The sequence below is a fragment of the Carassius gibelio genome, chromosome B15 (assembly GCF_023724105.1).
Source record: "Carassius gibelio isolate Cgi1373 ecotype wild population from Czech Republic chromosome B15, carGib1.2-hapl.c, whole genome shotgun sequence".
NCBI lineage: Eukaryota > Metazoa > Chordata > Actinopteri > Cypriniformes > Cyprinidae > Carassius > Carassius gibelio.
The window spans coordinates 26,211,392-26,225,016 of NC_068410.1; the positions used below are offsets into that span (position 1 = coordinate 26,211,392).

General features: G+C 37.4%; 1 protein-coding gene across 1 annotated transcript in view; it reads right to left on the reverse strand.

Moving 5' to 3' along the window:
• urb1 (URB1 ribosome biogenesis homolog) overlaps positions 1–13,172 on the reverse strand; it is a 27,606-nt gene extending 14,434 nt beyond the window's left edge. The window contains exons 1-23 of the mRNA XM_052576110.1: positions 12,947–13,172; positions 12,494–12,633; positions 11,751–11,902; positions 11,496–11,625; positions 11,315–11,411; positions 11,146–11,231; positions 10,933–11,058; positions 8,368–8,492; positions 7,970–8,165; positions 7,559–7,696; positions 6,829–7,002; positions 6,639–6,747; positions 6,434–6,559; positions 6,222–6,334; positions 5,931–6,050; positions 4,756–4,872; positions 4,497–4,635; positions 4,231–4,401; positions 3,105–3,286; positions 2,399–2,611; positions 1,634–1,813; positions 1,283–1,548; positions 642–945 (exon numbers count right to left, since the gene is read on the reverse strand). Coding sequence (XP_052432070.1) covers positions 642–945; positions 1,283–1,548; positions 1,634–1,813; positions 2,399–2,611; positions 3,105–3,286; positions 4,231–4,401; positions 4,497–4,635; positions 4,756–4,872; positions 5,931–6,050; positions 6,222–6,334; positions 6,434–6,559; positions 6,639–6,747; positions 6,829–7,002; positions 7,559–7,696; positions 7,970–8,165; positions 8,368–8,492; positions 10,933–11,058; positions 11,146–11,231; positions 11,315–11,411; positions 11,496–11,625; positions 11,751–11,902; positions 12,494–12,633; positions 12,947–13,079 — 3,537 coding nt within the window. The 5' untranslated portion in view covers positions 13,080–13,172. The remainder of the gene's footprint in view (positions 1–641; positions 946–1,282; positions 1,549–1,633; positions 1,814–2,398; positions 2,612–3,104; positions 3,287–4,230; positions 4,402–4,496; positions 4,636–4,755; positions 4,873–5,930; positions 6,051–6,221; positions 6,335–6,433; positions 6,560–6,638; positions 6,748–6,828; positions 7,003–7,558; positions 7,697–7,969; positions 8,166–8,367; positions 8,493–10,932; positions 11,059–11,145; positions 11,232–11,314; positions 11,412–11,495; positions 11,626–11,750; positions 11,903–12,493; positions 12,634–12,946) is intronic.
• Positions 13,173–13,625: the final 453 nt, after the last annotated feature.

The window sequence follows — 13,625 nt, forward strand, 5'->3', positions numbered from 1 at the left end:
CCGTTGAGACTTTAAGCATCTCTTAAGTGCTTTGTCATTTATTAAAAGAACTTAAGGTTCTGCTAACAAATACTAGAATATGATGAAAACAACTTTTTACATGCCATCTGATCATATTGCAAAAGAGTGATGTTCTTCTTAGTATTTTTGTCTTGCTTTCCAATGCAAAAAAGATTCCCAAATCAGGATGATGATTAACTGACAAAAAAGAAAAGCTCAAGATGGTAAGTCTTGTTTCGGTGAAAGTTATGCAAATGAAGTGAGTTTATGAATAACAAAATAACAAATATCTGCCAGTGTGCTCAGAAAACTTGATTCAAAAGCAAAATAGGTTTTCCTTTTTTTAATAATGATATTTGTTCTTGTTTTAAACCAATTAAATTTCTCATCTAAATTTGCATCTAAATTCATATCTTTATTTAGCATCTAAATATTTCTTGATTTTAGTACGTTTAGAAATTTGTATTGGAAAACAAGACAATAAAAGTAACATGTAACCTTTTAGAAGTTCATAGGTGTAATTGGGATTTAATGGCATAAATTAAGTAATTTCTGTTCCAACTGAAGAGCAGAAGACCAAAAAAGGGTGAACGGAGGACTTTTTTAAGAACTATATGGTGGCTGGAGTGCAGTGTTTGTACCTGTAGCAGGAAGTCCTCGAGCTGCACACACTGGCTGGATGTGAGGAGAGCAGTCAGACCTCGCAGGTGGGCCTGAGACAGAGCAATGCAGCTGCTGTGGTCTTCAGAGAAGCGTCTCATGCTGTCTGAGAGCAGCTTCAGCACCGCACGGCCGTACACGCTCAGCTGCTTCTCAGGGCCCACCAGATACTTCTGAGGAAGCAACAGCAGGGCGGACACCACCTCCTTCAAGCTTGACGGGTCAATGTAATCATGTAGAGCCAGGAGCGCTCGGACAGACAGAGATTCCTTTTTAGGACAACTTCTGAAAAGCAACAGGGATTTTTTTTCAGTGGTGCATCAAACAAATAAGATTTATGCAGCATGTATAGTGAGCTCCATATGAAAACCTTCTGTACTGCATGCATCTAATATCCAGATAACTAATTAAAATAGTTAAAAATGACATTACACATCCAGAGCACATTGCATAATGCATCCCACGACTTGAAAATCAGAAAAACTGATTATGACAGAAACCCCTTAAAGGAATGATGCAAATGAAATACAACTCATCGCTAATCATTTTTCTGTGTGGAGTAGCCCTTCAATATGCTGTTCACTTTCTTCAAATAAGCACTTGTGAATGGCGTGACACATACTTGCTTCTCTTTTCCTGGAGTTCTCTGAGAACGGCTCTCTGCGCTGCGGTTGAGTACGTGTCTACGAGCTCTACAGAGTCCAGGTGTCGGAGCGCGGCGGCGCTGGACTCCAGCAGAGCGAGTGTGGTCTCAGTCAGACGGCCACACAGCTGCTTCAGCCGCACTGGATTCAGAGAGTGAGGAGGAAGAGAGCTCAGCTCCAGAGCCAGAAACCACTGCTCCACCGCTGGGTGTTTAAACACTGCTCTGAGGACAGCCAGCTGGATCTGGAGGACAGAAGAGCAGCAACGGATCGGTCTACCTCCCAATAACAAAGCTTCTGAAAGCATCCCGGAGGAAGATCAAGGCTACCTGTTGGGTGTTGTGAGCAGGTACGTGGTTGGTCTCGAGGAAGAGGTCTGCCTCGTCCTGCAGCTCTGTGGGTTCAGGTTGAGTGGGCTGTTGTGTCTCTGAGCTCAACAGCTTCAGGACGAGAGAGTTCAGCACGCTCATCACACTGCCCAACACCTCTGCTGCGCTCTCTTTGGGAAGCTGCAGGAAAACACAGTGACCACGGCTCAGGAGCTATTCCCAAAAGCTGAATCGATTCCTAAAACACTACCCCCTGAGATTTTAACTTATTATTTACATAATCTATCAACATATATGAATGTTCATGGTTCTCAGATGTTGGCTAATTGATACAGAACGTTCTTTTCCACTAGGAAATGGGTAAAAGGATGACTTTTTATAGTGTTTAACTGACTAATCATACTTCACAAAATCATTCATTTAAATGGTACTAAACATACAACGGATAGTTAACACAAAAATGAAATTCTGTCATCATTTCCTCATAAAGACGCCAAACCAAAGGTGTATGACATTCTGTCTTCTGTAGAACCTCAAAGATGATACTTTTTTTCCAAACAATGGAAGTGTTCCATCAAATCCTCACCAACATTCTTTTTATGTTTCACAGAAGGAAGAATGTCATACGGGTTTGGAATGTCATGAAGGAGAGTAAAGAGCAACAGAATGTTTGTGGTGAATTATCTCACTCAAATGAACACTAAACGCAAACTTTATAGTTCCTAGACAAAAACCATTCAAATATATGTCTGAGAGGCTGAATACCGAATTGAACGTGAGCACGAAGTTTCTGAGGTAGAGAAGCACTTGATTGACAGCCACAGGGAACTGGGACACATGCAGAGTGTTCACAGCTTCCTGTGCAGCCTCCTTAAAAGAGTCCCGCAGGAACGCATCGGGCCCTTCACTGTAGCAGGCCTTCAGCAGCGAGGAGAAGTCCATGCCAGATGCACCATCCGGGACGTCTTTAGTGACAAACTGGAAGAAAGTTTGATTAGGAAGAAAATAAAACTAAAAAAAGATTTTTCTTTTTCAATTTTGGATTAACTATTCCTAGTTTATAAAGGTCCTTGAGTATAAAAGGAAATATATAAAATACATAAATGTTACAAAAATATTTCATGTCAGGGTCTGAAGAAAATTTTTACATTTTGGTGAGAAATAGACCAAAAAATAAAATTAAATTATACAAAATAGTGAGCTCATCTGTTTATGCCATATTTGATGTCACTGTTCTCGTGATGAACCAAGAACACTTTATCAAGAATAGAGAGTCCAAATTTGCTTATAGACTGTCCTCTATCTGTACGGCATATTTCATAACTTTTCTATGTCCAGTTCTATGAGCTGCCATACACTCAAGAGAAGAAGAAGCAGAAACGAAAGGAAATGTTGAAGGAAAAGGAGAAGACAGCTAACAGTTTGATTAGTTGCCTCTGGATCTGAGGTGCAGTGTAGGTGAAGGGCTCACCGGGGGGTCCTGTGTGTGTTTGGGGAGCCACTGAGAGTAGTAGCGGTAGAAGGAGACGACGGAGGCGTCTGAGGAGTTCAGCTCTTTATCGTAGTGCTGGAGGGTCAGACACAGAGCCAGCGGGTCTCTCTGACAGTGCAGGACATCACACAGGACCGCAGCCATGTACCGAAACACCACTCCTACACAACAGAGCACAGATGGTAATATATAACAGCACACGAAAACTGTCCTGCCCTACACACTGCATTCTCACTGAACACTCGCAGCTATACAACCATGAGGGGAATCTGGGGGCAAAACTATTATTATTGTTTACATTATTATTAGTTGATTACTTGTTTATTTTATCAATTAAATTAAATTCAATTTTATTAAAATACATTTTATAATTGTTTACATTTTTATTTTATTAAATTATAACAATTACAAATATATTACTATACTAGTAACACTAATAAAACATTGAAAATTTAATAACAATAATAACAACTTTACTTCATGGAAAAACAGATCGCCTTTATTTAATTGCTTTCAAATATTTATCCAAAGAACTTTTATTTTGAATAAAAAACACAGAGATCTTAAAGTCCCCAAGCTTCTGTTTGGTTGACACCCCAGTCAAATTAAAAATAAAAATAATATAAATATTATAATAATTAAACGTATCAAATGAAGCGCAAAATATTTTTATATATAATACAGGAGTTTAAAAAATATTATGGCATTTAATTACTATACACATTTTATTTTACAGAAAAAAAATATAGACTTTTATTTTGAAGAGATATCACAAATAGAGCTTAAAGTTTCTAAGCTTCTCTTTTGTTGAAACACCAACCAGTTAAAAAAATTAATCGGATCTATGAAAGATTTTGTATTAAAAACTGTAATTTTCACCCATAAGAGGACAACTCTGCAGGTAAATGTTACATTTAAGTACACAAAAAAAAAAAAAGTAAAAATGGATTTCAAATAGCAAAGATTTTTGCCTTCTGAGACGCAGGTTGGACTCTTTTACATGAGCACCAGGACTCAATGTGTACACACACCCCACAGCTCTGATGTCTCATTTTGTTATTTAATAAACTTGATTGATTAGATCATATCTATCTGTAAACTTTACCTTTCCCATCTTTAAAACTCTCCGGCAGCTTGTTGCGAACCTCTAGCACAGCTGGTACAATGGCACTGAACGGGAACGTCTGGAGGATGATGTCATCAGTGAGCGAAGGTCCGATCTCCTCAACATCCCCTTCGCTGTCCTCCACTATCACATCAACCATGTCGAGCACATCTAAAACACAGCAGAATACACACATAAGCCTTTAAACAACCCAGAATAATTCCCACCGCTGCTCCAGCTCCTCAGATCACAGACACACGTCTAACCGTCGATGTGTGATATGGGGATGCTAGCTTCATCTCCCTCCTGACCGCTCTGGTTGGCCTGTAGATACGCCGCCTCCTGGACCATACTCGCTGCTTTCTCCGTGTACACGTGCGGGTTACACACCACTCTCTTCAAAACCTGTCACACAACAGAGATGGACAGCACTAAATGGCAAATATCAACCTTTTTTATTCAGAACTCTGAAATGATTCTCTAAGAACCAAGTAAAAACAGATGTGAGAGGTTAGAATCCAGTACAAGGTCTAAAAACTGGATAACGGTCTCCTGCTGGGACGGGTCCAAAAGCGCCAGATGGTCCAACCAGATCTCCAGCTCTTTCCACGTGTGCTCAAATACACCACTGTCCCGCAACACCTGGAGAACAGAGGAGGATCAGTGAGTTCAGCCATAGATACAACTTCTGTCATTACTTCCTCTCCCTCGTGTCAGTCCAAACTACTGATCTATACAATGACTGTGAAGACTGTTCCCTACTGGCAAAAACCTTGACCTAAAACCACCCGGTTTGAAGTGGATCAGTCACACAGGATCAGATTTTAAGATGTGTACGTCAATTAATTTTTCCTTCAGATGTCATCTGCAAGTTTATGGTCTTTTCAGACAGGATAAGTGATATATGTCAGTCATTAGGTTGGATGTGTCAGCTGCGCACATGCTGATTGATACAGGTAACTGTTCAAACATAAAATATATTTCTTTACGTACATAATATTGCAGGAAATATTTAGAAAATCTGTTTGTAGTAGTATTTTTTTATTCATTGCCATGTCAGCATCTTAGGCCGAGTTTTAAACTCAAAATTGTGATATATAAACTTGCCATTGCGAGAAAAAAGTCAGAATTGCAACGTTTTTCTCTCGCAATTGTGACTATATCACGTTATTCGGAGAAAAAAAAAGTCAGAACTGTGAGATAAAAATCGCAACAATCAATTTTTTTTTTTAATTCAGGTGTGAAAACGGCCTTCCATAAATAATAAAATACCATCTTTTCCGGACTGTAAGTCACACTTTTTTTCATAGTTTGGCTGGTCCTGCGACTTATAGTCAGGTGCGACTCATTTATCAAAATTAATTTGACATGAACCGAGACAAATGAACCAAGAGAAAACATTACCGTCTACAGCTGCTAGAGGGCGCTCTATGCTGCTCAGTGCTCCTGTAGTCTACACTGAAAACATAGAGCGCCCTCTCACGGCTGTAGACGGTAATGTTTTCTCTTGGTTCTTGGTTCTAAATAAATGCGACTAAATATATGTTTTTTTTCCTCATCATGACGCATTTTTGGACTGATGCGACACATACTCAGGTGCGACTTATAGCCCGAAATATACGATACTTATAATACATTAGTATTTTAAAAACATGGGTTTTGTATGCAGTTTTCTGTTGTTGAATGAGAATGAAACTTACTTTTAGGACCAACATCCTGGTTGAAGTCTTCAAGTAGTTACTGTTACTACTCACAAACATTTTAAGAAGCAAATAGAAGACTGATCGCTCTCCTTTTTCAGGATCTGTATCTGGCAGATCCTGCGTTTCGGGATAAAAAAAAGAAAAGGGGGGACACATGATGATCTTAAGCTTGAAAGAAACAAAATACACATATACACAAACATTAGCCAACCAAATGTTGAAGACAAATGTGTTCACGCAGACCTTGGATAAAAAAAAAAAAGCAAATAAAAAAAAGTAAGTTTTTACCTGAACACGAAACCAGGAGAATTTGCTTGCAGGAAGTTCCAAAGCCAGTTGTAGAATTTGATACTGTAGAACTGGAGGAACTTCCTGTTTCATTCCACTCTCTGTCACAATGCCTGCAAACGTTGTGATTAGTCACTTAAATCCGTTCCATAACAGGTGAGAAGGTAAATGCACTATATTGCTTATATCAGTTCTCAATCAATGTGTCATACCTTTCAGGAGTTTGCTGAAGTCGAACTTGCTCTGGCTGACGAGGTGAGGCACCACCCTCTGATACAAACACATCACCCGCAGCAGCAGAGCCTTCACCAGGATGAGCTGTGGGTCGTCCTGCCGCGCTGTTGGAGGAAAACCATTTCTGAATGACTGTGTTTGAGCAAGAACAAGTCTGTAGCTTTAAAAGACGTTAACTATTACTGTGTTCTTCGCTCTGTTTTTGTCCTGTGCCCATCGTCTTTACTGCATCCTCCTTCTCCTTCAAGTGCGACTGCCAGTTGGAAACAACGGACACCGTGTCCGGTAGAATCTGAGGCAGCAAAAGGATGAATATTCATTGTGAAATAATATGATAGCTTGAGATGTTAAAACCCTTTCCCATCATCCTCACCTTGCTCAGTGCATCTCTGTAAAGCTGCACAAACTCCTCCATCACGGCCGGGCTGTAAATGTCTGAACTCTCCCAGACTGTTTTGTCCAGACAGTGTTCAATGTTTTTCTGGGCTCGCTTCAGAATAAATGCCAGGAGGGAAAGTGTTGTGTGCTGGACCACCAGGTTGGGTAGCTATAAGAGAAATATTAAAGATCGAGCATACTGAGATGTCCCTGTAGTGGTAGAGCATTGCGTTAGCAGCGCAGAAGGTTGTGGGTTCAATTCCCAGGGAACACAGGTACTGGTTAAAAAGAAATGTGTAGCCTGAATGTACTGTAAGTCACTTTGGATAAAAGTGTCTGCTAAATGCAAAAATGTAAATGTAAATGCATATTAGAATGATTTCTGAAGGATCGTGTGACACTGAAGAAAGGAGATATGTTGCTGAAAATACAGCTTTGCCCATTAGAGGATTAAATTACATTTGATGTGTAATAATATTTCACAATATTACTGTATTTTTGATCAAATAAATGCCTTGGTGAGCACAGAAGTCTTCTTTAAAAAACATCCAAATCTTACAAGCCCCAAACCTTTGAAGAGTAATGTACAACTCAAATTATTTTGAAAACACATCTTCTTCTAATATTAATTAATTTGGATAAAAATAAATAAATAAATAAATACACTGAGATTGGCCTCTAATGGTACTGTTGTGATTGTCTGATTGGTTGAATCTGGCGCTTACATTGAGACCTTGAGTGAAGAAGGCTTTATTGCACACTGAAGGAAGAGACGTGACCAACACCATAGACAGCAGACGAGGTAAAGGAATCATTTCACTCATCTGGAAAGCCTTGGACACCCCCGGCTGAGCCTCGTAAATCTGCAACAATATCAAACCATGAGGAAGTCACACCTGTGAACCATTTCGGAGTTAAGGCAAAAGGACGCACAATATAAATAAGATGTAAAATGGCCTTGTTATTACACGAACTCAATAACTTTTGCAGCTAAGGATTCATCTATATTTAATTTTGTATTTAGTGTTTGATAACTTTATTAAATTGTTATATATTTCCTATTACATTATATATATTCCCATATTTCCTACTTGCTGAAGGGCAAAGGTAAATACGTGCAAAGGCTTCAGACTCACTTTCTTGAGTAGAGTGATGTTTTCCAGCCAAGTGCTTTTGTTTCGTGGACTGAATGAGAAATTGGTTTCTTTAAAGTATCTGGTCAGTATATCAGGACTGGCCTTCAGAACACCAACAACCAGCTCCGCTACCATCTCGTCCTCGGCCGCCTGCTTCAGCCCCACCAGGAACTGCAGAAGAACAATGTTTCCTGCTCTGGATGGGTGCAAACGAGGTGACAAAAGTACAATGAGGGGAAAGCATTTAGGCACATTTGACTTGACCTTATTTCTTTTACACTTGGGAGATTTTGTGCTAGTAGAGTCATATTTTATTTGGATAGGATTACAAAACAGTGTTTTAAACAACAATAAGATTTAGCTGAAAGAATGACGCTATGAAGCTCTCACAGACTTACCTTCCAGCGGTGCCCAGGCTCGGGTCATGAAAGCTGATGCCATGTTTGCGAGAGCAGCAGAGGTCCAGCAGGAAGTTATGCACCAGCTCCCTCACTATACGCTTCCCTTCACCTTCATCTCGTTTCTAGAAGACGTAGGTTACAAAAAGCTTAAAGACATCCTGAAAGGCACGCGCGAAGCATTGAACATTTGTAATTTGATGTGTTCCAGAGCAAAACCTGGATTTAATGTTATGTATCAGAGTTTGATAATAAATGTTAGATTATGACATTATTGGTTAATATTATTTTCACTCACCTACAACTCCTGTAATAGAAATAGGATTTCAGAGGTAGAATTACATTGTTATTACCTTCTTATTACATTGTTACTAACAGGAACATGTAATTTAACTTATTTTTAATTGTCTTGAGGTCACAAGCAAAGATTTCCCACAATGTCAGGCCTTTACTACACAATTATCATGGCCAAAAGAATTCACAATAACAAATACTATTGTGATGTCAATGGAAATCTAGGGATAAAAGTTAATTTAATCTTTGACTTTATTTCTTGTTTTCTCTGTTTTGGCCTATGAAACACACTCAATAAGTATAGAGAGGTGGAAAGAGAGTTTATAACCGTGACTGTACAAAACCATATACAATTAATTTTCAGCTGATCAGCATAACACAGTCTTTTTTTTTTTACACACTGCAAAATATTATGCAGCAGCAGCAACAACTTCTGTCTCTTCATCTTATGATATCACTTGCATGTGTAGTATAATTAACATGCTATAAACATTTAAGTTTTTTGCCTTTAAGCTGAAGTTAGTTAACGCATTAGCTACACTGTAAAAAAAAAAAAGTTAAACTGAATGTAACGGTAAAAGACTACAAAAATGCTACAGAAAAAACCTGTTAAATGGTTAAAGGGTAACCTTATCACTGTAAAAAATGACTGTGATTTTGACGGTAATGAACTGTGAAAATGCTACAGTACAAACCAGTGGTACAGTGGTTAACGGTAATTTCCTGTAAACTTTACAGGGAAAAACCGTAAACTTACGTTCCCAGAATTCTCTGCGTTGCATTTCAAATTTTGTTTGAATTTGATGTTTTTTTTCTTTTAAATAACTATGTTTCTTAATTTTTTCTTATCCGTTATGTTTATTAGGTTTGTGTGTTACATAAAATGTTGTTAAATTAATGTAATTTATTGCATATTTCAGTTTAATGAGTCTCCCCATGATGGTGTTTAGTGCTTGTGTGAATGACACCGTGCACCTTCTCTTATTATTTAAAAGCTGCTTGTGATGGGCTTTGTTTCATCACGTGACTTTCTCATCCCCACCTACTTTTGGTGGTTACCAGTGTAATACAAAGGTACAAAACAGATTTCAGTACTTCAATAAGTTTGTATATTAATATTATATCAGTTAAATTATGGTATTAAACTGTAAATATAAGGTAAAACCGTTAAACCTAAAACAGTGTAACTGTATTTTTTACGATATAAAACCGTTACACCAAAAACGGTGTTGCCGTATTTTTTTACGGTATAATTCTGGCAACCACAGCTGCCGTTTTTTTACTGTATATTTTACGGAATATTTTTAACAGTGTACTATATATGGTGAAAAACTGTATTGGAAATTACATGTAATTTTATGGTGGTATACTGTTTTTGGAAGTTGAAAAATATTGTATAATTAACAGTGAATAACTGTAAATTTACATTCCCAGAGTTTCGGCATTACAATTCAATTTTTATGTTTGAAATAACTATGTTTCTTCTTAGTTTTTTCTTATCAGTTGTGTGCATTAGGGTTGTGTGTTACATTTAATGTTGTTCAATTAATGTTTATTGCATTATTTCAGTTTCATGTGTATTGTTACCATGATTGAGTTTAGTTTTTAGTGCACATCTTCTATATAGATATTAATTTTTAAAAGCTGCTTGTGATAGGCTTTGGTTTATCATGTGATTTTCTAAATCACCACCTGCCTTTGGTGCAGTGTTTACAAAGGTACAGATTTCAGTACTTCAGTGGTGTGGTATATTAACATTACATCAGTTAATGAAATTACGGTATTGAACTGTAAATTTAAGTTAAAACCTAAAACGCTACTACCACAGCTGTCGGTTTCTTACCATAAATATTACAGAATATTTTTACAGTGTAACATTAACAATGTGCAATAGATTTGCTACAGGTTTTATTAATTAGTTAATGTTAGTTTATAGATCATGTCTATTTAACAGATACAACTTTTGATTATGTATTACTAAAAGCTGAAATTATCATCAACTTTAACATCAACAACAAATTCTTCACAGATGTATTTTCATTATTAGTTCATGTTTCCTAATGAACCCTTACTGTAAAATGTTGTGATGCGCTTTTAAATATAAAGTTTATTGTCAACATCAGTACTTTGCGACAGACACCACACACATAGGGTTAACAAATGTACCAATTCATATCTGTGGAGAATCTTACAACAGATTTGACAATTTAGATTTGGGATTTGAATCACCCATGCAAGTCATGCTCTGTGTAAAGAGAGAGTCCACTGTACCTCTTTCTCAGACACACTGACATCCACAATCCCGTTCCACTTATAGAGAGAGGCAATGTGTCCCAGTATGGAAGGACTAAAGAATCGCACTTTCTGAGTTTTCGTGATGGTTTTATTCTGCACAACCTATGGCCAAATACATTAATATGTTATGACATTTAAGGACAGCACTCACTCACTTTGGTAAATGGCATTCATAAGGAAGGGTCTTACTCTGGTTTGCAGGGTGGACAGAATCAAGTTTACGATGGATAATCGGTCATCTTTAAGTCCACTGGTCAAGATTTCAGACAAAAAATCTAGAGAACGACAGACAAATACTAATTTAAGACCATTTAAAGACCCAACTCATAATGCACACACAGATTTGGTTTGTTGATACCTTTAGCCTCCAGTATGTGGCCAATAGTTGTATTGTCTCCAGACATCAGGAATGAAAGGACAAACTGTATGTAAGCCATTCGAACATCTGGCTTTCCCTAGAAAATGAACAATTGCTAAATGAATAAACGCGAATGTCGTGTAAAAGTTATGTAGTATTTAGAGTTTGTAAAGCACTTAACAGTTTTGTCTCTTCTCCGTGTGAGGCTGGTGAGACCTTTACTGATGTGTATTTGACTGAAGACATCCCTCGCAGCCTCCCATCCCTGAGATACCACTGCGGACAGGAAACACAGACACTGGCGGACAAACCTGTGCAAAAAACAAGGTACACAAACTGCAATGAGTGCGTTCAAAACATTCCAATTGATCCATTTTGCCTGCTTATCATATCACACATAAATGTAAATATCTGATTGAGATTTGCATAAAAATACCTGTGATTCTCCGAATGTAGAGAGGACAGTATAAGTCTCATGTGAGTGGAGACAGTCTTCCTCACGATGTTGGAGCCCACCATGCTCAACTGAGACAGATCGCTGGCCGTCCGCAGCAAAATCATTTCTAGACTCTGAAATATCAGCATCATCTACAAAATATATTAAATAGATGTGATTATGATGCAAACAGTAAACTCTTTAATTGTAATCAACTGCATATTTTGGACACCAAAAATAACTAATGTTGGCAAATCAGCATACAGCATCGAAGTCTATTTTTTTACTGTATGCATGAAACATCACTATAAACTTATTTAATTGCCAAACTGTAAATAAATTGTTATCATTCAACTAGACCTTTCATTTCCTATGTGACGAAAGAACTGGAAGCCTATTCTCTCACTTCCTTGACTCACTGCATGATTATGGATTCTTAAAAGTAAGACATTTTACACTAAAGTAAATTGAAAATGCAAGGCATTTCTGTATTCAAAGAGTAGAACATGGCACTAACAATGGCTAGGCCACGGGTTTAATCCAGAGAATGCATGAACTTATTAAATATGTATTGTGACTGCAGTATACGTTGGATAAAAGCATCTGTCAAATGCATGAATGTAAATGTAATGTAAAATGTCCATGATTATTATGCATTGTAAAAAAAGTAAGCTAATATAAAAAAATAAAAATAAAAAAAATAAAAAAAAATAGACAGACAGACAGAGAGATAATTGACTCACTTCAGCCTCTGAATTATTTTCTTCCTCCAGTAATGCAAAAATTTCTGAACATTCAACTGAGATTTTGATGTATCCTTCCACTACATCATAGATGTCTGCGCATGGAAGTTTCTTCGCTAGTCTTACGAAGGTCTCCAAACCTGCATAATATACAATATAAGTTTATGATTAAGTACAGTGTTAACATTTGTATTCTTACAGATATAAGTAAACATTTTCAATTATCTCTGCGTTTTTACTGTAACTACAGCCAGTTCTGAGCACCATCAAATGAGAAAACAAAATAAAAGTCTGGTGGAGCGAACACTGGAAGCATGATTATTAGCATTTAGAGAAAACTACATTGTAACGTTACACGAATCGAGCATTTACAAATAAAATTGAAAAACTGCACACGTGACCGGTTTTCAACTGAATGCAGATTGCTGTGTAGCTAAAATACACTGAAGTTACCCTTTAGCGCTTTAGTTGGATCCTTCAGCATGGATTTAAAGACCGTGCCAGAGAACTCGCTTTCGTCTGTTTTGGTTTTCTTCGCTGTTGTAGCGGACTCGACAGGATCCCCATTTTGTCGTTTAGAAGCCATTGCTGTATCTCACTGTAAATGAAAACAGACACATGGGACAGCGGAAGTGTAAAACCAGAGCGAGCAAAACACGTGGAGACGCTTGTCTCATGAATATTAATTTTGACGTGCTGACGTCTCTCTATAACGTCACGTAACCTCATTAATATTAATTTTAGAAGCGTATCGCGTAACGTACGTGATATATATTAATGAGTTCATTCAAATCTTGTAGCTAAAGTCACTGGTCTGCACACACTCCATTTAGTCAGAATGGACCAACTGACTGGTCGAAGTGTTGGGCTAGTTACTCAAAAATGTTATATATTACTCATTATTAGTTACTCCTTCAAAAGTTAAATATTACTTTTTGGAAATAGAAATTAGCCAGTTTAATCCCAACATTTTCCTAAGACATCAAAATATCCAAATTATGTGTCATTAGTTACCCTTTGAAATAATCAATATTATTTTTTTAATTTTAATTTTTTGGGAAAAGTGTGTGGAAAATTTTTTTGTTTTATGTTCGGTCACAATTGTGACCGGTGCGATAATATAACATATTTC